General features: G+C 46.6%; 1 protein-coding gene across 3 annotated transcripts in view; it reads left to right on the top strand.

Annotated features, from left to right (window-relative positions):
* Positions 1-881: 881 nt before the first annotated feature.
* The window catches only part of RAB11FIP1 (RAB11 family interacting protein 1), a 28,243-nt gene continuing 3,899 nt past the window's right edge, over positions 882-25,225 (top strand). Inside the window, exons 1-5 of one of the 3 annotated variants that reach the window (XM_063077251.1) lie at positions 882-1,310; positions 14,036-14,475; positions 15,364-16,159; positions 17,279-19,057; positions 19,911-20,019. In XM_063077251.1, the coding sequence (XP_062933321.1) occupies positions 934-1,310; positions 14,036-14,475; positions 15,364-16,159; positions 17,279-19,057; positions 19,911-20,019 (3,501 nt within the window). In that variant the 5' untranslated portion in view covers positions 882-933. Of the gene's footprint in view, positions 1,311-14,035; positions 14,476-15,363; positions 16,160-17,191; positions 19,058-19,910; positions 20,020-25,225 lie in introns of all 3 variants that reach the window. The other 2 variants (XM_063077250.1, XM_063077252.1) reach the window with 2 other exon arrangements.

The following is a 25,225-nucleotide window of genomic DNA, read 5'->3' as shown; positions in this document are numbered from 1 at the left end:
CAGTCTGATGACCGACAGTTGAGCCGTCGAGAAATGAAGAGAGGCCGCCAATGTCACAGACACTGGGAACAAGGACGTGCCTGGGTGGGAGCCCAAAGACAAAGCGTGGAGAGACTGAGGAAGGCCAGGCCAGGGAGAAATGGGCAGCCGTGGGGCGGGCTCACCGCGGTCCCTACTACGCTGGGTTTGGCAATCCCCTTTCCAGTTCCTCTTTCTTTCCTTTCCCCACCTCGGCCGCGCCTTATTTGGCCAGGGAAGGGCAGAACAGGACAGTCCCACACCGCCCTCAGGCCGCCCAGCCCACGTTCCTTCCCCCTGCCCTGCACCCCCTTCCTGCAGAGCAAGGCTCCCAGCGGCCGGTGTGGACAGAGCCCTGACCTGGGGTCCTCCCCGTTACCATTCCCGTAGTTACGTTTACCGAGAACTCGCCACGTGCCAGGCACCGTGCGAAGAACGTTCATGCATTATTTTTGCTACAGTAGTCCAGTGACGGGCCACTGTCATCTCACTTGACAGATGAGGAAACTGAGACTTAAAGACGTCAGGTCACCTGCACAAGGTCAAACACCGCCTACTGGGCCATCGGGACTGCCAACCAGGTGTGACTCCCGGGCGGTGCCAGGCCGGCCGTGCGACCTTCAGCAGCTGGGAACACCCGCCTCACCCACCACGTCCCAGGTCGGAATTCTCGAAGCCCCCGCCCCCGCCCACGTGACCGCCCGCCCTGCTGCGGCCACGCCAGTCCCGCCCTCGGCGCCCGGAACTCCCCTGCGCTGCGCGGCGCGGGCAGGGGCGGGGCCAGAGGCGGGGCCTGGCGGGGGCGGGGCCGGAAGCCTTAAAGGGGCCGGGGCGACGGGGCGGGCCGTAGAGGCCGCGGGCGGCTGAGGGCTGCAGCCAACGTCTGTTCGTGTCGGACTCGGCCGCGTCGTCACCATGTCCCTAGCGGCCTCCGCGGGCCGGGGCCTGGGGGCCGTGTGGTCCCCCACACACGTGCAGGTGACGGTGCTGCAGGCGCGGGGCCTGCGGGCCAAGGGCCCCGGGGGCACGAGCGACGCGTACGCGGTGATCCAGGTGGGCAAGGAGAAGTACGCCACGTCGGTGTCGGAGCGCAGCCTGGGCGCGCCCGTGTGGCGGGAGGAGGCCACCTTCGAGCTGCCGCCGCTGCTGTCGCCCGGGGCCGTGCCCGCGGCCGCCGCCACCCTGCAGCTCACCGTGCTGCACCGCGCGCTGCTCGGCCTCGACAAGTTCCTGGGCCGCGCCGAGGTGGACCTGCGGGAGCTGCACCGGGACCAGGGCCGCAGGAGGACGCAGTGAGTGCGGGCCGGGCAGCGGCGCGGGGCCCTCCGGCGGTGCGCGGCTGGGGGCGCCTTTCCAGAGGGAGGCCCGCCCCCACTAGCAACCGTACTCTCAGCCCGCTGCGACCTCTCACCCGGCCGCCCCGCCCCGGCTCTCCCAGTATTGGGGCTCCTCAAAAGCAGGGGTGGCAGCTGGGGCGTCTTTGAATTTGCAGCCCGCCTCTCAGCTCCCGTTACAGTGAGCTCTGAGTGGGCTTTTGATGAATTGAAACTGTATGTGGGCTAGCGAGTCCCTTGATTAAGATGGCTTAGTGTGAGTGTCTGGTGACACGCATTAACTTACGTGGAAGGACTCCTGGGCATCTCACTGAGCTGAGAGTGACCGGGTCAGGGCGCTGGGAAAGTTAACCGGAGGAATGAAACCCACTGACCCTAGAGGCAAACCCAGGGACAAAGCAGGGCCAATACGGGGCGGGGTGGGGAGGGACATGCCGGCTGCCCAGTGATTGCTAACCCCAACCCCCACCTCATACCTGCCCAGGGTTGGTGGAGAGAATTGGCCCTTCCAGAACTGCTGGAACAGTTTGGTAAGGATTTTCCAGTGATAGATTGAGCCAGGGTCTGCCCTGTGCAGAGCAAAAGTGGGCTTGTTTCTCTTTGGACTTTGTCAAGCTCTTCTCTCTGGCCAGGATCCTGGTGGATGGCTTCTTACCTGTAGCTTCCCAGTTGAGGGTTCTGTGTCAGGGTATCTCATTTCCTCTGGGAAAGCTGGGCAAAAAATAATATACTCCAAGGTATAAATATTTTTATTATAAATAATTATTATTAAAAATAATACTCCAAGGTATTACTGATTGATTTGTTCTCTTTCATAGGTGTTTGGAAAGGGCAGTGCTTAACCCAATGCTATCTAGTATACCAAAGTTTAATGGGTTACTTTGCTGGACCTTAAATATGCAGGCCAGTTACATTACTATTTCAACCCTCGTTTATGAAGCACACTGATTCACTTCGTGTGTTTTATTTTTTATTTGGTGGCTGGCTGGTATGGGGATCCAACCCTTGGCCTTGGTTATATAACCCCACGGCTCTAACCAACTGAGCCAACCGGCTAGCCCAACTTTGTGTTTTAGATATACGCAGTATTTTAACTTTCCCTTGTGTGAGAGACAGGAAAAGTCAGAGTTTGTAGTTACTAGGCTTCCTTTACTATAGGGTGGGTTCAGTTTCAGCATGCATGCTTGAAAATGAATAATTTGCTTATCTGGCCAAAGATAAATAGGCATTTCTTAACTCAATCAGATAAAAATAGCCTTGATGTGAGGATGGATGGAGTGTCTCATAGCATCAATTTACAAGCTACAGGTGAGCAGCGTCTTTGCCAAGGAGAAGCTGAGAGGCCACAGTAATGCTAATTTTCCATCTGATTAAATGACACCTGGGGCCTTGGTTGGCTTACTTTAACAGCTTCAAGTGGGCGCTGTGGCTGTCCTTTGTCTTGCCCCATCTCAACATGTGTGGATATTCACTTCTGTCTCTGCCATCTGTTTCTTGTGTGAATATTTTATCCCCTTGAAAGATCGCATCTCCCTGCCAGAGATGAGGATTTCAGAGTCCTGGGTCTGGTGCCTGCTGTGGTCCTCTCTCACTGTCCAGGTGCTCTGTCTCTAAACACCCGAGTTTCCCTATTTATAAGTGGAGCATGTTGCCAGACTTAATTGATGTTTGTAAGATGTTTCTGGTTTCCTGGATTAATGGGGCCAGTGTATAGATTGAAAAGGTTCTGTAACTGCTCTGTGAGAGATGAAAACCTCCTTAAGCTTTTTCAGGAAGGATTCAGTCTCTGCATCTTTTTTCTCATCTTCTCCAACGTGATCCTAAATCTAGATGATTACTCCTGTCTCTGTTATATGAGCTGATTGTCACTTAGTCACAGGGTCGACTTGCAGGAAAATGGTTGCTTAGTTGATGATTTTTTTAAATGCAGAGGGAGGCTTTTTTGCTTCTCTGCCCGTAGGTGAAATTTCAAGCTTTCCATCTACCACTTCCTGGGACTTTCCAAGGTGCTGGGGGAACCAGTTAAACTAACCCTATGTGATGCCCCTGGGTATCACCTGAGTGCCCCAGATAACTGAGATTTGGAGAATAAGATATGCACCGAGAGGCGGAAGTTTAACAGAAAGAAACTGGTTGGGCTACAAAAGTCATTGGGACTAATTATTAATGGTTTGACTCCACTGTAGACATAAAAAACCAGAAACAAAACAAAAGCTAAAATCTTGGTCTTAGAGAGAGAGAGTGTGTGTGCGTGTCTGTCTGTCTCTGGAGCAAGGAAGAGCTGCAACAGTGTATGACGCTAGTCATGGGTCCAGAAACTGAAACTCAAGGCCTTAAAGACCTAACTGTGCTAATACTTCTGTTTGCTTTCTTGATAAGTCCCCCTCTGTATTTATTTGGAGTGAAGAGAATGTGGTTTTTATCATGACTCAGAATTTGCTGACCTCATTTAGTGTGATGACACACACCTTTAAAACACCAAATAGAAGCTGACATATATAGATAAGCTGCATTCAGTAGGGAAGAATGTGTGGTCCTTTAGTTAGGGAAAATTGAAATGAATTGACTTTGCACTTACGTATCTGTTAAAGACCTGGGGTCTCAGTGGGTCTTGGTTAAATGGGAATCCGTTAAGTACTGTGATCACAAAACAGACATGAATCTGAGAGGTAGGATTAGGTGACCAAGATGTAGGATTCTCTGCTCAGCTCTCTGGTCTCATATAGTTTGGGATCTTAGGTTGATTAAAAAAAACCTTTTTAGGATACTAAAAGCAACAAAATTTGGGGAAATAATCTCTTAAGGACAGACTAAAATAAGTATTTATTCATCCTGGTGACTGGAAGGCCATTGTGTACCTAAATATCATGAAACTTAATATTGTAATAGTTTCCCAGATAGGAAGAGAGGGGGTAAGTGGTGGAGGGTCATTTTCTTATATCTATTGAAGAGTCAAGAGGGAATTTGATTGCATATGAAAAAATTACTTGTATTAGGTATTTTGAAATTTGGATTATTAAAAAGAAATGAAGACTAGACAGTTGTTTTTTTCTGGGAGAGTTGGATGCAGAAATATGACTTAGTTGACCATAGAGACCTATAATTCACAAATTATAAGCAATTGGGTTTATGCTTATACCTTTAGGTTTCTTAAGCACATTTAGGTTTTTTGTAATGGAAAATTAGAGCAGTGTTGCTATTGGTTAATTTTTCTTTCCTGGAATTTCCCTTAAAGATAATGTCGGGCCTTACTGGAAACCCTCCCACCTCTCCGGCAGCCATAGTCCCCTCCCACCCAGCATAGGAAACTGACAGCTTAGTGCTCAAGACTGAGTGCTCTGTAGGTTCTGAGATAAACAGCCCTAACCTGCCTGTGGCAATGGAGTGAAATGATGGAGGAGGAGGAAAGTATTTCAAGCTCATTGTTCAGGTGATGTGAAAGAGGTTCCCTCATGTCTTTTTCATGGTGTTATTTATTATTTCATTTGTAAGACATCCAGTTAGCATGGAGAAAGTTCTAACTGCTTTTATTTCTTACTGTCATCTATGCTTTCAATAAACCTTTTAAAATATCTAGTATGTGCCTAGAGCTGGCTATACAGTGTAAGCAGTGGTGAACAAAACAGACATGATCTCTGCTTTCAGGGAGCTCAGAGCCCTGTGGGGGAGCAGACATTAAAGAAATAAACACATTAATAAATAATCATGTGTTGCGATAAGTACTGTGGAGGAAGAGGACAGCGTATCATAAAAAAAAGAGCAGGGAGGACATGACTTAAAGATGGAGATTGCAGCAGAGACTACAGAATAAGAGGAATTTCTCTAGAGAAGTGTGGAGGAAGGGGGCCTGATGGAGGTGGAGCAGCCTGTGCAAAGGCCCTGTGGCAGGAACAGCTGGGACGCTGGAGGGTTGTGTAAGATGAGGCTGAAGAGGAAGACAGGGCTTTATTTTTAACAGCAATGGGAAGTCACTGAGTGTTAAAAACAGGGGTGGTGTGATCCAAAGTGTTTGTCAGAGGTCACTGTGGCTGTTGGGTGGAGAATGAATCTGAAGCTGGCCTCGCCTGGAATCAGGCAGAAAAAAATGGGAGGCTGTTGTAGCAATCAAGGCGATGGGCGGTGGTGGCTTGGGCTAGAATGGTGGCTGTGGAGATGGACAGAGGTCGGTGAATTTCAGAAATGTCTTGAAGATTCATTTGACCTGACGTGATGGAAGTGGTATGGGGAGAAGAGGGAGTGATAAGAATGAACAAATAAAATGAGGAGAGCTTGGTGTTGAAAGTGAACCAGAAGTGGCAGCCGCTCTCTTTCCCCAACAGTCACTGTGATACTGCGGTGAGGTCACCATTACAAAGACAGCTTTGGGCAGTGACACCTCCTCTGTTGGAGTGAATTACTAGGAAATGCCACCGAAACCAGGGTGTGTATATAAGTGTCTTCAAGTATTTACTGTTTTATTACAGACCGAGTCTTTGTTCTGTGACAGTGGCAGATGTAATTCATTGGCGTGCTCTAACAGCTGATGACGTCACTGCTTCAAGGCATACAGGACTAAGAAAAGGGAAAAAATGCTATATAACATTAGGAAAGGTAAACTCGTAAAGGAAAAAGAAAAGTCTGGAGGCCGGCAAGTGAACCATTTAAATGTTTGTCACATTAGGGAAGGTGAGTGTAGAAAAGACTCTTGCACCTTGAGAAATGTACAAGGCTTGCTTCAACTGCCTTTTGGTTACGAAGACTTCTGTTGTATTTCCATAACTACCATCAGGGGCGGTTTTTATAAATAGTATCCGTGTCATTTTAGTTGCAGTCATTAACTGAAAAATGTTATAATTACATTACAAGCAATGCAGGTGCCTGTTAAAATGCCATCAACTCCAGCATATACAAGGCTATTTCAAAGAGTTCATGGAAAAATCGAATTGAAATGTAGTACAAATCTTCCCGTGGACTTTTCGCAGTGCCCTTGTGTTTGCTGATGTCACTCTTCCTTCTTCTTAACAGCCATCGTGGATCTCCATTAAAATACTGTAGTTTCAATTGCCATTCATCCTGGAAAATCGTGCTTCTCACCCTCTGCTATTGGAGGGACAGCTAGCTCTGGCTTAGCTCCGGAAGGAGTAAGAAGGTCATTTAGGCCTTATGTTCATCTCAGAGCGATTCCCAGATGGCCTTTGGTTCTGGGAAAGGTCTCTAAACCTGTGCAGGTCTCTAAACCTCAGCGTCTTTGAATTCCAGCACAATTTACAGTGAGACCCTTGTATTGGCAAAGTGGGTTCTAACCCCTTTAAGGTGTCCTGGGACAGATCTCAGGTTCTAGGTGGCTCAGGAAGAGACCAAGACTGACTTGCTGGGGCAGGGACCACGTCTGTCTTGTTTGCTGTGTGACCCAGCACAGAGGCTCAGTACACGAGTGAGCGATTGGCTGTGATTCCTGTAGGCACAGGGCAGGACGGTAGCTTGCCTGGATGCACACGGAGAACAGTTTAATCTTACATTTAGCCCAGTGGGTTAAAGACTGGTGATGTCGGAAAGATGAGGTCAAAGCTCTGCTTTCTTCCATTTCCCAGTTTGTGATGTGGTTTTCTTAACACTAAAGAAGCAGTAACCTTCTGCAGCCTGGTGGGTAACGATGCCTTTGGCAAAGGAGCCGGTTTTAGCCACTAATGAGACAAGAAATTCCTCTCCTGCAGGGAGAAGTCTGTTGATAATCTGCTAGAGAAAAAAGTCAAGGGCTTTAGTCTCCAGGGTGTCCCCAGGGGACACATTTAGGAACGTGCCTGTAGAGAGAAAAAGGCTACGGGTAATTAAGTGTCTTTTCCTGAATGCTGGCCTTTGAGTGGAGTAGAGGGAAAGCGTTTATAAGAAACCCCAAGAAAATATTTCTAGAGGTGTGACTGCCACACACTTCCCTTTTTAGATATTCTTTTATTAAAGAGGAGGTGGCTAACCTCTAGGTAGAACAAACAAGGCTTCTAGAAAACCTGGTCTAAAAGGCCTCTTGTTATCATAACGAACAGGTGTCCTGTGCAAAGGGCCTCGGGCAGGCTGGGTCCCGGGGTGTTGCTGCAGGGGCGTCGGCTGCGGGGGGGGTTTCCCTTCCCGTTCACTGAAATGGAACTATTCATCTGTACTAATCATTTGTTATTAAAACAGGGTTTAAGAACGCTTTGGGCATGCGCGTGTTTTCCTTCTCGGACTTACCTTGGTTACAACACGCATCACAGACACCCTGCCCCTTGCCAGGAGCTGTCCTAGCAAGGAGGGTGTGAGCCTGTTTTTGGGTGAGGAGGGGAGTGAATGTTGGTGTCACTGATTGTGCAGAGGCTTGTTTGTTTTCTGTTGTCCTGTTTGAGGGGTGGGGAGCCAGACCACTGTGCTTTCATGTCCCATCCTTACAGTCTCTTTGTGTGAGTTCCCCCTGGCTGCCATGAGACTCGGATCTTTGGCAGAGCAAATATAACACCTCAGTGGCATTTACATTTGGGCAAGAGGCGAGATGGTTGATCTGATGATAGAATATTAACATTAGTGGCTTTTTGAGATATGATCAAGCTTTGTAAAGAATTGATAGAATTGGTAAGTGGATGAGTGTGGGAGTTTAAAAATGTTTAAAAATATGTTAAATTTTCTAATGCTTAGAGAATCCTAGGTACTGTTGCTTGGTATTTTCTTTCATATTCACCTACAAGAAATTCAGTATTGCTTTCCATTTAGAAAATGTGTCTTGATTTGTATATTTAAGTAAATTATGCTGTCTTGGCGTATCTTGGAGAGTTTGGGAGTCCTCTGCACCTTGTCTCTCCTACCCATGTAAAACCCTTGATGTGTTCTATGAGGATCATTACATCTCTCAATAAGTTACAAAAAATAGACACTGATCATCGTATTTTAAAAATTCTTGTATGTTTTTTAATTTTGGAAATTGTGTAATACAAACCAATTTTGTAAGTGAGCCTTTTTCTATTCCATTCAAATGCAAGTCATTGTTATTTCTATTTCATGGATAAGTGTGGATACTTAGTAATGTAGTCAATCAGAACTGTTGCTACTTAAATTCCCTTTTGAGAACCATCTGAGTGGGTCAACTATGGTGTATACACACTGCACAGAATATCACGTAACCGCTGAAGTGATGGGTATGAAGACTGTAAGGCAATAATTTATAATGTACCACAAATAAAGTTGCACGTGCACTCTGCTTACAACTAAGTTAGTAATTACGACTAAGACGTACAGCCAGTTCCAAGCACTTAGTTATATTAAGCCATTTAATCTTCACAACATCCTCATGAGGCAGGTGCTGTAAACCCTGTTTCAGAGCAGGAGCCTGAGCCATCTTGCCTAAGGTCTCTCAGCTACTAATTGTTAAAATGTACAGGAAAAAGACTTCAAGAAAATTGATAAAAAGGTAACAGAGTAGCATGGGAGTGAGACACTTTTAAAAAAATATTTCAGAAACTTTTCTGTAACGTGTTTTGATTACTTTCTAAGAGAATTTCTGTAGCGCAAATTATAATATAGAGAGGGCCCAAAGCATTTTTTAACCTGCTCTTTTTTCTGTACTCTCTCCTCTACCATGTCGTTTTCCAGTTCTTAGGATTGAGTTTTAGTGCTGCGAGAACGGCCGTTTTAGGGATTCGAGTTAAACACAAGCCTTGAATGGTTTGCTGCTCTCATGATTTGCCGGGGGTTCTTGCAAGTGGTTGGCAATGGCAGAGGGAAAGCTGTAGGGAGGTGAGGCTGGCTGCTGAGTTAGGTGTTTATGCCCAGCTACCTTGTTCAATAACAGAACTTGTTAGACTGCATACTGCTGTAGGGTACACACCACAGCTGTTTTGTAGGTCATACGTGTTTCTGTCCCTGTTTGCTATGCAGTGCTTCTAGGCTAACAAGAGCAGAGACCTGACTTTTTACCCAAATGGAGTCACTCCTTTTCAGAACCTCCTTTGATGTTCTCAATAGCTAACCACATGGTTTTCAGCCTTATTTTTATTCCCTGGGGAAGACAGTTCATCAACTGCTTTTACAGTGTCTTCACCTAAGAAACACTGTGTCCCGCAGCCCCAGCACCAGGTCAGGTGCAGCTCTGTTCTTCCCGCTTCTTTCCTCACCTGAGGCTGTAATCCCCGGTCCCTGGGCTTAGTTACTGTGGGGATGACTCACACTGCAGGTGGGGGTTGAGATTTTGCACAGGAAGGGAAGTAGGCTGTCCCTGCTGACCCTGGAGTCCAGACTGGATGCAGAGAGAGCGCTCCCTCGGAATGACATAGACACACCCCAGATGTGGAAGTAGCACGTCCAGGTGGCTGTGGGCCTCCTTCGCCTTGCCTTTCCTGGAGACTCCCGTGTTTAATGTGGGGGTGGACTAGTCATTCATTTTGCTCAACAGTCCCTGGGTAGATGGCTCTTACAGTCCATCGGGGCTTAAATCAGCTGAGAACGCTATTTGCGTGAGTCCTTATTTGTGATGAAATCTGTACTTTAGCAGGAGTTTCTTTTCATGTGTAATTATTTTCTTGGTGCTTCAAAGCTGGAAAGAAAAGGCAGCAGTTATCCCAGTGTAGCAAACCCTTCGTGATGTTTGGTGAGCCTGCTCTCTGTCCCGCTGGAAGGTAAGCTTTCTAGGGCCTCTTCATCTCTGTGGTTCCAGTGCCTGGCATGTAAAAAGGTTTGAACTGAATCTCTGAAGCCATCATGTCTCTGTACTTGTCCACGCGCTGGAATGTTTTAAGGGAAAAACATGTTTGCTTCATCAGCTGCAGAAAGATTATTTTTGAGACATTCCAGTTCGTCGTGTAGCAGAGTCATCCTGAATGTCTGCAGGGGTGCAGTGGGAGACCGTGTGAGCCCGAGCCATGCTCCCAGCCCTGCCACCTTCTTACGGAGGCCCCTGGGATCAGCTGCCTGTGTGTTTGAGAAACCGAGCATGCCTTCTGAGGCAAACTGTCCCTGAGAATTGGCCATGGTTGGACAGTTTTAGCTGTTCACAGAATGAGTGTTAACAGTCCAGGGGATTTCACAGTGCGGATCCAGGTATTCGCTCCAGATCCTGCTGTCACCTGCACCCAGTTCATCCTTTTTCTACATGCCCTTATTCATAAGACATCTTTTTGAAACTGTAGATTTAAGTGACTTTTTCTATATATTTAGCTGTTGCCTTATCTTGTGTTTGACCGAAAAAAGAAAAAGAAAATTCAAAATAACAAAAAACAGTACGGTGGTCTGTTTAGATAATATGCATTTTGTCTTGTGTATGCCTGGACCATCACTTGGGAGGGTGTATAAAACTGGTAGTTGTGGTTATCTCTGGGAGGACTGAGGGGCATGGGATTGGGAGGGGCAGGAAGACTGAACTTTTCATTTTATACCATTTCATGGGATTTGAATTTTTACCTTATCCTGTTATTTATTACTTAAAATAAGTTTCCAACCGTTTTCTACATTCTCAGAGATCTTTTTAATTTTATTTTTAAAGATGACCAGTAAGAGGATCTTAACCCTTGACTTGGTGTTGTCAACACCACTCTCCCAAGTGACACAGGCTGGCCCTGAGGTCTTTTTAATTTTTGAAGGACTGAGTTTTAGTTTTAAGTACAAATAATTATTTGCTTATAGAAGGAATTATTTAAAAATTTTTTTGATAGGTTGCAGGATTTTTTTCAGAATGTGGGCTTAAAAATAAACTTGCTACATTGGGATTATGCCTTTCTTTCTGTACTCTGCCCTCTGGGCTAGGAAAATAGACCCAGCCCTGATTTCTGAGATAATTCAAGAAATTGAATTATCAATTCAATTGTTGGGCCTGCGTGAAAGGTAGTGCTGTGCACTACACGCTGCATGGCCGTCCTGGGCTTTATTACTTATGAACTACATCTGTGAGGTGCAGGAGTTAAGTGGGCACAGGGAAGGAAACACTTGAAAACAGAATTGATCTTAAATGTTAGATCCCACAAATTTGTTCTGGTTTGGGATTTCTTAGGGCGAGAGGTTCAATCACAGCTCTCACATGGTGGTCGTGTCAGATATCCCTTAAACTGTTTTTGAATTTCAGGATAATATTGGTAGTAGAAGAAACAATTTCTGTCTTCATTTCTAGCTTTAATAAATCCAGCACGGATTTTTAAGAATTCTGAACATTTGCATGGGATGCTTACCTGCTGTGATTCCAGTCTGCTTTTCACGTCCTTAAATAGCCCGGTGGCTGTTCTTGGCTACTTGGTGTTTGGTTTTAGGTTTGCTTGTGAAAATAAGCGGCAAGAACAGTTGGTGAAATTTCTGTTCGCACCTCTTAGTGGTGTTGGAAGTTTCCAAAACAAATCTGACTTTAGTGCCTGGGGGTTTGGACTTGAACAACAGGTAATAATCAGCCCTCAGGAGGATTCTGGAGTTGGTTGTGGTGCTCAAAATAAACACTGTGGCAGTGATACTTTTGGAAAGGCAGGCCGGGTCCCAGGAACTGTCAAGTGGCCTTCTTTGAAGATCTGTGAGGTTTTTGCATCCCCGGGAGGGCTAACAGGCGAGGCTGTGTGGAAGAGCTGGTGGAGAGGCCCCTGCCCGGCCCCTTCCCTGGGCGCCTGCGGCTGCTGTGGTCATCTGGGCCTCTGCATTCAGCTTTCAGCAACTTCTCCATTTCAGGTGCCTACAATTGGTAATCACAAAAGCCAAACACGCTTCATCACCAAGGCTACCATTTACCACCTGACTGTCAGAAGAGGAAAAAAATAATTCTCTCAACATCTAATGACAAATATGCGAACTATCCCAGGCCAGGTCCAGGAAAATGTATTGGAAAGACACTAGGATTTCAGGGGTGAAGTTGTCTATAAAATCCTGGCATCTTCCAGCACCTGACGTTCTCCCCTCCCCACCTGTGGACTGTTGTTTTAAAAACCAAAAAGGATTTCTCCTAAAGGTTTAAAAAATTATAGCTTACATCGTCTTATCAGATCTTGGCTATATTTTGTAAGTTTTTCTTGATGACTTTTTATTCTGGACTTTAGGTAATCTTATGGCTTATGATTGATGGCAAACTATGGTGGTTTCCCCCCTTTCTCTTTTTATCTTTGGACATTTAAACTAGAAGCTTAAACTTTCCTTAAAAGAAAAAAGAATTTAGTTTGAGCCCTCCTCTGCGTTACAAAAGATGGCCCATCAGAGCTAAATTAGAAGAGGAGAGTTCAGAGCAGGAATCTTGGTGTAGGAGAAAGAACAGGGGGTTTGGGGAAATGCACAGCTGATTCAGAACCCTAGCTGAACCCCATAGCAGTTGCGAAATCTTGTGCTAATTACCTAATTTCTGAGCTTCAGTTTCTTTATCTGTAAAATGGGTATAATATCTGCTTTATGTCATTCTTGTGAGACTTAAATGCGATGTTTCTAAGTGTATGCAATGCCAGGTATGCTGTAGGTGCTATTTAAGTGTGAGGTTTCTACTTTTCTCTGCCTCTTTCCTTAAGTGTAGAACAGGCCAAGATAGTGGGGACGGTGATCTGCCCTGTGATCAAGCCATGGCTGAAGGTGAAAGAGGAAGTTGTACTCATTTGGGCAAAACCATCATTTCCTTAAAGTCCACGGCCCTCAGCTCTTAAATAGGTCACTGAAAAGAACATGAGAGTGTGGGTTCTCAGTTTGCGAGGGAGGCGCTGTGGCCGGCTCTCAGTAGACCAGGCATTTGGAGCCTCTTTGTTACGTGATGATCCTGCTACTAATTGGTCTCACGTTCTCACAGTTCACCAAAGATACTGGGTTCCCAGGTGGAAAATGAATGCCAGGGGGAGATTCCCTTTTTCTGAAGTTTGTCTGTCAGTGGAGCGGGACTGGTATGATGTCATTTGCCGTATCTTGAGGTAGCTTACAAATGACCAAGTGGAATACTTGAATAATGTTTGAAATGTTCCTTTTTCCACCATTAGGCTAGGGAAGAATGCCTCCTTTCCAGTTTCTCTATCTTTTTTGTTATTGTGGTAAATATATATAACAAAAATGTACCATTTTAACCATTTTTAAGTGTACAGTTCTGTGGCATTAAGCACGTTCACACTGCGGTGTGGCCATCAGCGCCGTCCCCCTCCAGGACTCTTTACTTCCCCAGCTCCAACCCTGGCAGCCACCATTCTGCTTTTTGTCCTCATGAGCGTGACTACCCGGGTACCTCACATAAGTGAAATCATACAATGTTTGTCATTTTGTGACTCATGCGTTTCACTCTTTTTTTTTAAACCCTATCTTGAACGTTCTGTTTCTCTTTGGCAGGGACTGTTCCTTACCACAAACTCTTGTTTTCCTCTGAGATGTTCATGTAAATCACTACCTTCTTAGCTCTTTGTGCACGATCTTTGCATTTTTACCCTATTGAAGGAAAATACCAGTCGTCAGAAGTGATTCGATGAAACATATATGTTATTTTTCTTTATTTTTAGAAAGAGCTCTTTACTGAATCAGGATTTTAGGTGATTATACACTAAGTCCCGCATCAGATCCTGTCTTTGCCTCACAGTGGTCGTCCCAAAAATAAAAGTACAAGTCCTGACCTCCCCCACCCCCAGCACGCCCCGGAGGGAAAGTGTGGCAGCGCGTTCGCGGAGCAGGTGGGCTGCCGAGAGCAGAGGCCAGCTACTGGGGACTAAGGGAAGGGTCTAGGCGCTTCCATTCACAGGTAACCTCCGGCTTTCTCCTTTCAGGTGGTATACCCTGAAATCCAAACCGGGAAAGAAGGACAAAGAGCGAGGGGAGATCGAGGTTGACGTCCAGTTCATGAGAAACAACATGACGGCCAGCATGTTTGACCTTTCCGTGAAGGGCAAGTCCCGGAACCCGCTTGGAAAGCTGAAGGACAAGGTCAGGGGGAGGCGGAAGGACAGTGCCTCAGACACTGCTTCAGCCATCGTCCCCAGCACGACCCCCACAGTGGACAGCGATGACGAGTCTTCAAAAGACAAGAAAAAGAAGTCAAGGATCAAGACCTTGTTTTCCAAGTCTAACCTGCAGAAGACGCCGCTTTCTCAGTCCATGTCTGTCCTGCCTACTTCCAAGCCCGACAGAGTGCTGCTTCGTCCTGGAGACTTTCAGTCCCCGCGGGAGGGTGACGGCGATGGGGATGAGTCCTCCTCTGCCTCGGACGGTGAGTTTCTGCCTCCTCCTCGCTGGGCCTCCCGTCCTCTACTCGGCCTGTGTTGCTTTGAGAGAGAAGAAACAGACACATCTTAAGAGGAGGATTTTTCTTTTTTTTTTAAAAGAAGATGCCCGGTCAGGGGATCTTAACCCTTGACTTGGTGTTGTCAGCCCCACGCTCTCCCGAGTGAGCCACGGGCCGGCCCCAAGAGAAGGATTTTAACTCCGCTCCTCAGTTACTAACATGATGGTGCTGGTGATGATGGTGGTAGTCTTCTCTCTTTCCGAGCCCTCTGGTTCCTCGAGGAATGCATAAATTCCTTTTCCAGAAGGTCTGGCACTGCAACCTGTGTCCATTAGTATAAGCTTTTGGAGATAACAGAATGAGCGCATCCAGGTTTTTTGTGGTGGTTGTTTTAAGGATAAAACCATGGAAACTTACAGTAAATCTCATTTCATTTATTCATCAGGTCCTTATTGAACTCCTGTTATGTGCTTCACCCCCATGGGATACATTTGTCCCTAATGGAAGCCAAGGAATCCAGTTCCTTAAACTGAGAATTAATTGTGTATTTTCAACCACACTTTCGATGACTAAATTATCCCCACACTGGCCAGATTCTCCTGCTCTACCAAGAGTGCTGCCCTTTCCACTTGTTTAACGTGGGATTTTTCAATCTCAGCACTGCTGACAGTTTGGGCCAGGTAATTCTGTGTTGTGGGGGGCTGTCCTGTGCATTTTAGGGTATTTAGCAGCATCCCTGGCCTCCACCTGCTAGATGCCAGTAGCACGATAACTAAAAATGTATCCAGACCTTGACTCGTGCCCCCTACCCCCATGGCAACCCCCTTGTTTAACTTCTTATCCCCTCTCTGTTCTCTGTTGTTCTTCCCACAGTCATGTCACACAAGAGGACAGCAGGTATGGATCCTAAGCCACTGACCCAGGTCAACTTCACCCTTCCCAAGAAAGAAGGGCTCTCCTTTCTTGGCGGCCTTCGGTCTAAGAATGACTTCCTCTCCCGCTCCAATGTCTGTATCAATGGGAACCACGTGTATTTGGAGCAGCCTGAAGCCAAGAGTGAAAGCAAGGACAGCAGCCCTTCCTGCTCCCCGTCCCCCCAGGGCTTAAGGAAGAAGCGTTTGTTTTCATCCACCGACAACCTGGCCGCAGGGTCCTGGAAGGAGCCCGGGGAAGAAGGTGGGACGTCCTCCGACAGCTGGATCTCAGAGTCTTCCACCAAGGACTCTCTGAAGTCCATGTCTCTGCCGTCCTACCAACCTCAGGTCAGTGGGGACATTAGGGGAAACACAGCTCCTGCGAACTTGGAGGCCGCGAGAGAAACCAAGGAGAGTAGGAGGCAGGAGAACAAGAAGGCCTCTCTGCTTGCGCTGGTGACGGGAAGGAAGGACGTGGCTAAGGACGTGGCTCAGGGCGGTGAGAGCGAAAGCCCTCCTGCCGTCTCGCACGCCCAAGTCAAGCCCAGGGAGGACGAGCCAGGGCCTGTCGAAGGCCTCGTGAGAAGATCCGAGAAAGGTACTGCATCTGTTGTCTCCGGACGGGGTAACTCCCTGAACCCCTTTGAGGAAGATACGCAGGTCACAGAACCAACAGCTGACTCCGAGTCCAAGTCCGTGCCGAAGCCACCTGTTCCCTCTGCGAGGGCTCCTCAGACCAAGGCTGTCAAACCTCGGTGAGTCTTGGCTCTTCCCACGCAGGGCCTTTCCACGTGCTGCTGGTGGTCAGTGAGGCCTGCTGGAAGAGCAGAGCTTGCTTGTTCCAGGATGGCGCCTGCATAGGCCGAAGGCTTACTAGCCAGAGTGGTTTTTCAACCAGTTTCTACTAGCCGCCTGGCCTGGCCTGGCCTGCACAAACTGCAGTGATGTTTCCTAGCCCGGGGTCACTGCCCAGCAGGCATGGTCTGTCTGTCTCAATATGATAATCAGGTCCCAGCGGAATGCAGTGGTTTGTAGCAGATTCTGAGTGATGCAAGTTGGAAATAGCAGGTTTGGGTTGAAGTGTGTGCAGAACCTGTACTTACTAAGTTCTTATCGCACGTTTCCCTTGAGGCCAGTGTTATCTTTCCACCTTGCACTTTGGCACTGGTTTGCTGGCATGAGAGACCCCCGGTCCACTCCTGAGTGTGCCGTTCTCTGCGTGTTTACTGTGCCCCTGACTGTAGGAGCCTGTGTGAGGCTTGGGGGGCTTCTGCTTTTCCATGACTCTCACTCATACCAACAAAATATTTCTGTGGTCTGGGGTGTGAGAGACTTTTTTTGGAGATCCTGCTTACTTTGATCTGACACACACACAGACACACACACACACACAGACACACACAGAAACACACACATAGACTGTTCCTTTTAAATCTGTGCCTGTTGCTTTGTGTTACATCTTTCATTACTTTGACCTTTTTAGATGCTTTTTGCCCTGTAATAATCAATTGCTAGGGCTTTGTGTTCATCACCAAAAGAAACTGTAGGCTGTTGCTTTACCTGTATCTTTTCATCGCTATTGTAGCAGACCTCCGTGTGGCAGATACCCTTGTTGGTAAAAGTGTCCCTTTTGTATGCGAAGTATCGGTGTTCCTTCTTTAATTTCTTAGGATATTGTCCCAAATGTAAAAAGTTCTCCCCTTTTGAACAACTTTATGTATGTTTTTTTTTGTCTGTCACGATGCATCTGCAACTGACCTGCAGATTTTATTTTGTCCTTTTTGCAGACTGGCAGTGTCTCCAGAGGCTCAACCCAAAGCCAGCCTCCCTTCTCCCCCCGACTCACTTCCCCCTTTTTCCTCTCTCCCTTCCAGTTCTGCTCAGGCACCTGTCCCTTCTGAGCGGGGGCATGGTTCCGAGACACAGTCCTCTGAAAGTCCTTCTGCCTTCTACTCTTTCTTGTCTCCCGTGGTAGCCCCCATTTCTACATCCACTCCGATTGAGAACTGGCCTTCCATGGACAAGGGCCAGGCCAGTTCTGAAGAGCCATCTTTTCTCCTTAAAGCACAGTTTTCAAAGGAGAGTTTAATAACACCAGTTCCAAATGCTGTTTCTTCTGCGTCGGGCTCACTTTTCGAACGGCCGTCCTTTCCAGTGTGTGAAGGGATGGAAGGTTCTCCAGTGGGGGCCATCAGTGGGACGGGCACGGAGGAGAGTCCCAGCAGGAAGGAGTCAGGAAGATCTCACCTGGAGCAGCCTGAAACGGGCCAGCAAGAAGAACTCCTGAGGTTTTCCGCCCCAAGAAGGGACGACATCCCTTCCTCCGAGGCAGCCCGGGGAGTGACGTGTGCCCTTTCTCTCAACAGCGGCAGCATCGCAAGCCCAGCTGGGGAGCCCCCGACAGGGGGACACACGGACTTTGAGAGTCACTCCAGATCTTGTGTGGAGCACAAAGTTAGGGATGAAGGAGTGACTTCCGCGGATAGGGAAGCGGCGCCCCCTCTTCAAGCGGGAGAGCCAGCCCCTCCATTTGACTCCATGGTGCGGAAGCATGGAGAGCTGAGCCTGCATGTCACCGAGGGCCAGAAGAAAACCAGGAAGCGTGTGTCGTTTTCTGAGCAGCTCTTCACGGAAGAGGAGGTGGAAGAGGACAGGCGTCACCCCCGGGAGCTGGCGTGTGCGGGGGCTGCCGCTGGAGACGTGGCCGCCGCTGGAGACGTGGCTGCTGGAGAGCCTCCTGGGTCTGCACACGCAGAAGGCTTGGAGAGGGGGCTGGAGACGGCACCCGGGCTGCTGGCTGGTGGCACCCCAGCTTCCGTGGCGGGTCGCCTTGTCTCCTCTCTTGAGAGTTTCTCAGAAGGCCCCTCAAGTGCAGCAAGCTCGGCAGAAGACAGGCTGTTCTTCAGGGCTGAGGGAGACATTACCCCTGGGGCTCAGTATCAGAGCAAAGCCAGTGACCATGAAGGTTTATTGTCTGACCCCCTGAGCGACCTCCAGTCTGCCTCGGATGTTAAATCTCCAGCCATGGCTGAGCTGAACCTAACCCTTCCTTCCATTCCTGAAGTCGCATCGGATGATGAAAGAGGAGATCAGGCTGAAGATGGCAGAAAGACAGCAGAGTTGGCACCTGCGCAAGTAGGAGCTTCTTCCTTGAGCACGTCACCTCCCTGTCCTGAGGAGGGAAGAGGGCCAGCGCCTGCCGAGGACCTGCGTGACTTCGGGACTGAAGCACCCACAGCGGCCATTGACGCCCCTTTGGCGCAGGCCACAGCTCCAGGAGGTCACATGCCACAGCATGGCGAGAGCTCAAGCTTGGATAAACAGCTGCCAGGCCCTGGCGGTGGCGAGGAAGAAAAACCGAAGGGAAGCGGGAGGCCGGGTCAGCCTGCTGGCCTGTCCCTGAACTCTGCCGTGGCCAGTCCCCCCCTTTCTGAGACCTTTCCTGCCACACACTCTTTCCCCAGCTCTCCACATTCTGACACTCACCACACCAGTACAGCAGAATCTCCAAAAAAAGCAACAGCAGAGGGCTGCGCCGGTAAAGTTGACAGTTTTGGCAAGAGGAAGCCGCTTCTTCAGGCCTGGGTGTCCCCCTCCGAGACGCGCACAGGCTCCGCTCAGCCGGGCGCTGGAATGGGGTCGGCCGCGCACAGGTGAGACACTAGGAGGCTTGGCTTTGTGAGGGTGACAGGGGCCCTGCCATTGCTTTCTCCTGCAGAGGTCGTGGCTTTCCGACCACTCAGATGTTCCAGTGTCACACCCCGCCTGTTTGGCCGATGTGGCCTATTTTAGGAGGGCCGTCCCTTGTGGTGGGAATACCTCAAGATGCTGCTGCATTTGGAAGAGGAACACAGTAGTAGTCGTCAAAGGTGGCTTAGGAATTGTTCTGCACTGTCAGATTTGGAGCTCTCAAATTGCAGAAATGTGGTGTGGCTGATATATATATATTTTTTTTTTCTGGCAGCTGGTCATTATGGGGATCCAAACCCTTGACCTGTGCTCTAACCAACTGAGGTAACCGGCCAGCCGCTGTGACCAGCATCTTAACAGTCTCAGAAACCAACTGAGATGGAGCAGTAGAATCTAGTGGTGTTGAAAACCTCTTTTAAGCACGGCCTGATGTGCAGCTGGCATGCTTGTTCTAGACTCTTTACAGTGGAGGTACAGAAGGCTCTGCAGGGAGCTCCACAGAGGAGTCCTAGGCTGTAGCTACCTCCAAAAAATAAGAGACTGCCTTTAATATTCCCCTGTTGCTCATCACAAGACTAAGGGTCTTGTGGATACGCTGGGCCAAGGGTGCGCTTTGCTGGCTTGCATGTGGCTGCCGAGTCCTGACTGCTTCATTTCCACAGGGGCTGAGACGCTGGAGTGTGTCGGACAGAGTAGAGAGCAGAGTGTGTCACTGTCCCCCTGGTCTGCTTTGCTGGCTGCCTTCTTTGAGATGGGCAGTTTCTTGGTTTTCAAGTTACGGAAAGGTCTAAGGATCCTTTTTTCCTTCTCTTTTAGACTTCATCCTGTGAAACCAATGAGCACAACAGCTACCAAGATTGCAAACTCCAGCTTGGGAACTGCCCCCATCGTCAGTGAGAACTTGATCAATGAAGCCATGACGAAGGTATGTCTTGTAAGAAGCAGGCACGTTAGTTAGGGACCTACAGAGCACCTGTCACTGGAGTCACCATTGTATATACCTCCTTGGGCAGCAGCAGAGCCAGGAGTTAATCACGAGTCCGGTGTCTTGGGTGAGCTTTGGGAGCCCCCAGACTTTCCGTTGGATAATTAGCTTTTTTCCTTATAGTTACTTTGCTATTGTTAAATATTTTTTATTTCTCAAGCAACATGATTGACACCAGTACTTCTTTTATTTATTTATTTTTTTGGTGGCTGACTGATACAGGGATCAAACCCTGGACCTACACTTCTTTTTAACTAGAAGAAAGTGTCACCCACAGTCTGGCCCATTCCAGTCAGATGTTTTCTTTTTCCCCTGTTTCCTTTCTTATCTTTTGGCAGGAATGTAAAATTCTTGTAGCTGTAATTGTTGCATAGATGTACTTTTTTGAAACGTTTTTTGAAATAGTTTCGAACATTAAAAAAGTTGCAAGCGTAGTACAAAGAGCTCCTGTAAACGTTCATTCCTGTTTCCCCCGTTGTTAGCGTCGGGCCAGGTCTGCTTTAGCATATTCTCGCAGGATCCTCCTCCGCCTTCTGTCTGTGCACACACACGTGCAGGTGCAGACACTTTTTTCTGAACGATTTGAAAGCAAGTTATATATGTTGTGCCCCTTTTACACCTAAACACTTAAGTGTGTAATTCTAAGAATAAAGATGTTCATCAAAACCGGGAAATTTAACATGGATGTTCTGAACAACTGTTTTCTCATCTGTACTCCATGTTCTAATTTTACCCGTTGTCCCGACAGTGTCCTGTTTAGTTTTTCTGGTCTTTGTTTTCCCAGTTCAGGATCACTCACTGTGTTTATTTGTCTTGTCTCTGTAGTCTTCTTTATTCTGGAATAGTTCTTTGCCCCTCCTCCCCCCCTTTTTTTTCTCTTTTACAACAAAGACATTTTAAAATATCTTAGATGAGTTCTGTAGAATTTTCCTCAATTTGGGTTTGTGCGATGTTTTCTCATGACTTGGTGGAGGTGATGCATTCTTGGCAGGAATTAGCTACACAAATAATGTGTCATCCTCAGTATTTTGCATAATGAGGTTCATGATATCAGTTTTTCCCACTAGTGGGAGTGTTAACCCTGATGACTTATTGAGGGGTCTGCCAAGTTCTCCACTGGAACAAAGCTACTATTTTTCCCTTCATAATTAATACAAAATATGCAGGGAATTAATTTCAGACTATGTAAATATTCTGTTCTTCATCAAACTTTTACTCTCAGGCCTTAATATCCATTGGTGAATACGGTGGTTGCAAAATGGTGATTTCCCAACTTCATCACATGCACAGAAACACTCTTACATTCTCTTTTGCACTCAACAGTATATCATAAACATTTTTGCATGTTACTTAATCCTACTTAATTCTTAGTTCTACTTAATTCTTTGAAATGGTTATGCCAGTATTTACTTAACACTCCCCTATTATTGGATATTTAGTTTGTTTTCTGTTTTTCAATATGAATTAACACTGTAGGCAGCAATTTCCTGCATAGAACTTTTTATCTTCTTTTAGATTATTTCCTTAAGCTAAATTTCCAGGAAGAATATTGCTGGATTAGAGAGTCTCTTCTCTTTAAAAAGTGGGGGCTAACATTAAAAAAACAGCTCCTCCCCACAAGTACAAAACCAGCCTCTCCCATGATCTCTGCTCTGGAGTGTCTTCATCCTGCCCTTTCTGGTTCTAAACTCAGAAGGATTTAGAATGCTGCCTTGTCGCACGCCCTTGGTCTTCGACTCTTTACCACATGGACTGGAAGGGAATGACGGACTGACTGAGGTATTGGTGACCTACAGTGGGCAAGGATGTGTTGTATTTCATATGTGTGGAGAGGAACTTTGAGACCACTGGGAGCTGCAGTCTGTAGAAATAAACTTTATTTTTATTTTAGTTAAGGACAGCTGAAAGTTTCATCTAGTCATAGATTTTACAATCCCGTGGACTCCAGGACATCATGTAATTTTTGGTTTTTTTAAAATAAACATGTTGGCTTGTGCATCCTTCACTTGTGGAAGCATTTTTCAAAGTGCCTCTGCCACCATGAGCTGGGATGCAGGTTTACTGGAAGCTGGAGGGTAATGATGAGGTGTCGCAACTAATCGTTGCTGAAGACAAGGTGGCCTCCTCCAGCTTTCTTGCCTGCTCTTCCCATGTGGAAGGTGCTGACAGGACAGGTGGGAAGCACTGTTCTCAGAGCTACCAGCCATAGCCAGAACTGTGTACATAGCTGCTTTTTAGCCCTAGCCTAAAAATGTGCTGTAAGTCGACCCACTCAGCTTGGCTGGCTTCTCTGTGGTTGTTGCAGGTAAGAGAGGCAGCACTTGTCTTTCTGGAGCTGATGACATTTACCAGGAAATTGGGCAAAGGAACAGCATAAAGGGGACAGTAATAAAAATCAGTAATTTAGCAGCCTCCCATCTACTCTTTTACTGTGGAATGCAACGTGTCTCCAAAGAGAAACAATCGCCTCCTTTTCAGGAAGTTAGCAAGACCCTTGGCTCCCATGTTATTTACACTTCAAGGCTCATTTAATCAGGGGCTTATCTCCTGGCCCTGATTAAGAGAATACAAAACAAAGGCAGCTGCTGCTTGCTTTGCTCACGATTTGTAAGGCCTGCCGCTGCACCACTGCCTCCTGCAACAGAGCTCCTGGTCCTGGACCGTACCTAGTAAATACTCTAAGTAAGTGTGGAAAGTTTCCTGGGGACAGTCCTGTTGCCCTGCTGTATAACAGATGCTTTGTGCTAAGGCATAAAACAATATTTATAAAAATAACAGCTCTTTGGAATGTTGCGAAATGAGAGAGAGGTTAGAGAAGGAAATTTCCTAGCTAAAGCTGTGAAAAGCTAGCTGGAACAATGATTTTTTTTCCCCCTTGTTTATTGTTTTAGGGCCTCCCTTCTTTATAGATGATTTATAACTAGGAGTGTATTATTTACCCAGGTGGCTTTAACACTTCCATTTGAAAACAGCAAAGACAACTAGATCCAAAAATCGTTTGTTACATTATATGGAAAAAGTTGGACACACATTTAAATGTTCCTCATTATTATTACAACTTTGTAAAAGGAAAAACCCAGTGTAGGAAATACATGACGGTGGGCCCTGTTCATTCTTGCCTCGGTGGAGATTTTCTCTGCGCCTCTTCATTTCCATGACTGTTGCTCATTTTCTGTAATGCTGGATTGTTTTTCAATGTTTTAATCATCACATAACTAGGATCTTCTGATGATTCCAAAGTCCTACATATCTTCTTTCCCCTTTGAATTACAGAATCCACATTGAATAGCGGGTTGACAGTTTATATGAAGTACCTTAAGTGTTTATGCCTTTCAATTCTAGCTATTCACTTTAAGGAAATATTTAGAGAGGTGCCTAAAGATTTATGGTCATGCATTTTAATAAAAATGTTATAATTATGAAAAATGAAAACAATCTAAATATACAGCAATAACAGGATAGTTAAAATATAATGGAATTTTAAACATCTATTAAAAAGCAATTTTTGACTAAAAATTTAATGATGGGAAAATGCTGACAAAATAAAAATCATAAAAAATTATAAAACCATGTTCTGTATCATGCTAACATTGTAAAACATACCATAAAAAACCCCAGGAAAAATAAGAAAGAGACTCAAATGTTATGTGTTAGAATTGTAGGTAATGATTTTTCTCCCTTCTGTATCTGAAATTTTATAATTAAAATAAAATTTTTTTGGTTATTTTTGGAGAAAATGAATTTTAGTTCACATGCAGCTTCGTCTCTGAAGCTTGTCCCGTTCACCCCAGCCTCTTGTTATGGTGGGTCACTGAGCCCCTGTGCATGTCAGACTCTGTGCAGACCTGGTGTTGCCAAGCGATAAACCCTGGCCCTGCCCTCCAGGTGCCAGCTTCTTCGTCTTTCTATCTCCCAAACTCCCTTGCAGAGTATTTTATGTAATAAACATTTTTGAATAAATGAAATCCTTCTGTGACAGAGGTGTAATATAAGAGGACATATTCTTGGGCATTATTTACAAAGACAACTTTTTCTCGATATGAAATGTAAATAGGCATGCAACTTTTTGAAAAAAATTGTGGCAAAATGCACATAAAAATTTACTATTTTAGGGCTGGCCTTTGTCTCACTTGGGAGAGTGCGGTGCTGATAACAACAAGGCCACGGACTCGGATCCCTATGTAGTGATGGCTGGTGGCTCACTTGGGAGAGCGTGGTGCTGACAACACCAAGTCAAGGGTTAAGATCCCCTTACAGGTCATCTTTAAAAAAAAAAAAAAAATTGCTATTTTAACTCTTTTTAATGTGCAGTTCAGTAGTATTAAGTACATTCACATTGCTATGCAACCAATTTCCAGAACTCTTTTTTGGACATGCAACTTTTTGGTTGAATGTCGTTTTGGAAGTCACACATAGAGTGATTGAGGTCCAGAGGAGGTACCCTGTGAATTCAGGCCTTCCACATGTTGGGGGGTGGGTGGGGGGGAATAAGGCAGAAGCAATTTTTGGAAAGTAGTCCAGCATCTCACCTATTTTTGTGTAGCCTGTGCTGGGTTGAAACCTGCTCTGTATATGAATATCAATGTGTGTTTCTAAGCCTTTGAGCTTTCGTTCCTGGCCAGGTCGAGAGGGCTGGAGTTCCTCCTCTGAATCCTGGCTTGTGTGCAGGCAGTTTGCTTCACTGGACTGAACTGGGGCTTCATTGTGTCGTTGAAGAGCCGGTGTTGATTCTGCTCTTGGCTTAGCTTCTTTTTGGAGAAGGTAGTCTCTGAGCCTTCCTGGTAGACAGTGAAACTGTTAGCCACTCAGGACAATAAAATTGTCATTGGCTCACAGTTCTGCAGGCAAAATGGTCTCAAAGTTGCTCCAGGATCTTGTTTCTTTAAACTTGTAAATCTCCAGAGCCACAGATTTCAGGAAAAGTCACTTTTTTCCCCCTTACTGAAGACTTGGTACAACATGTTAATTCTTATTTAATCTTTATTTTGTGTTTCCTCATGGTTCAGACCTCTTGGGCTTGCAGCTGGACTCCAGTCGTCCCAGGTTATAAATGCTGACAGAGTAAAGGAACTCTTCAGGGCACCTGCTCCCAGGGGAGGGGGAACATTCAGCTCTGGTACAGGCCATTGCGTACCCAGAGGGTGTG

Source organism: Cynocephalus volans, chromosome 13, assembly GCF_027409185.1.
Source record: "Cynocephalus volans isolate mCynVol1 chromosome 13, mCynVol1.pri, whole genome shotgun sequence".
Lineage (NCBI taxonomy): Eukaryota > Metazoa > Chordata > Mammalia > Dermoptera > Cynocephalidae > Cynocephalus > Cynocephalus volans.
The sequence above is the reverse complement of the archived record's forward strand: the minus strand, read 5'-3'. Positions and strand labels throughout refer to the sequence as shown.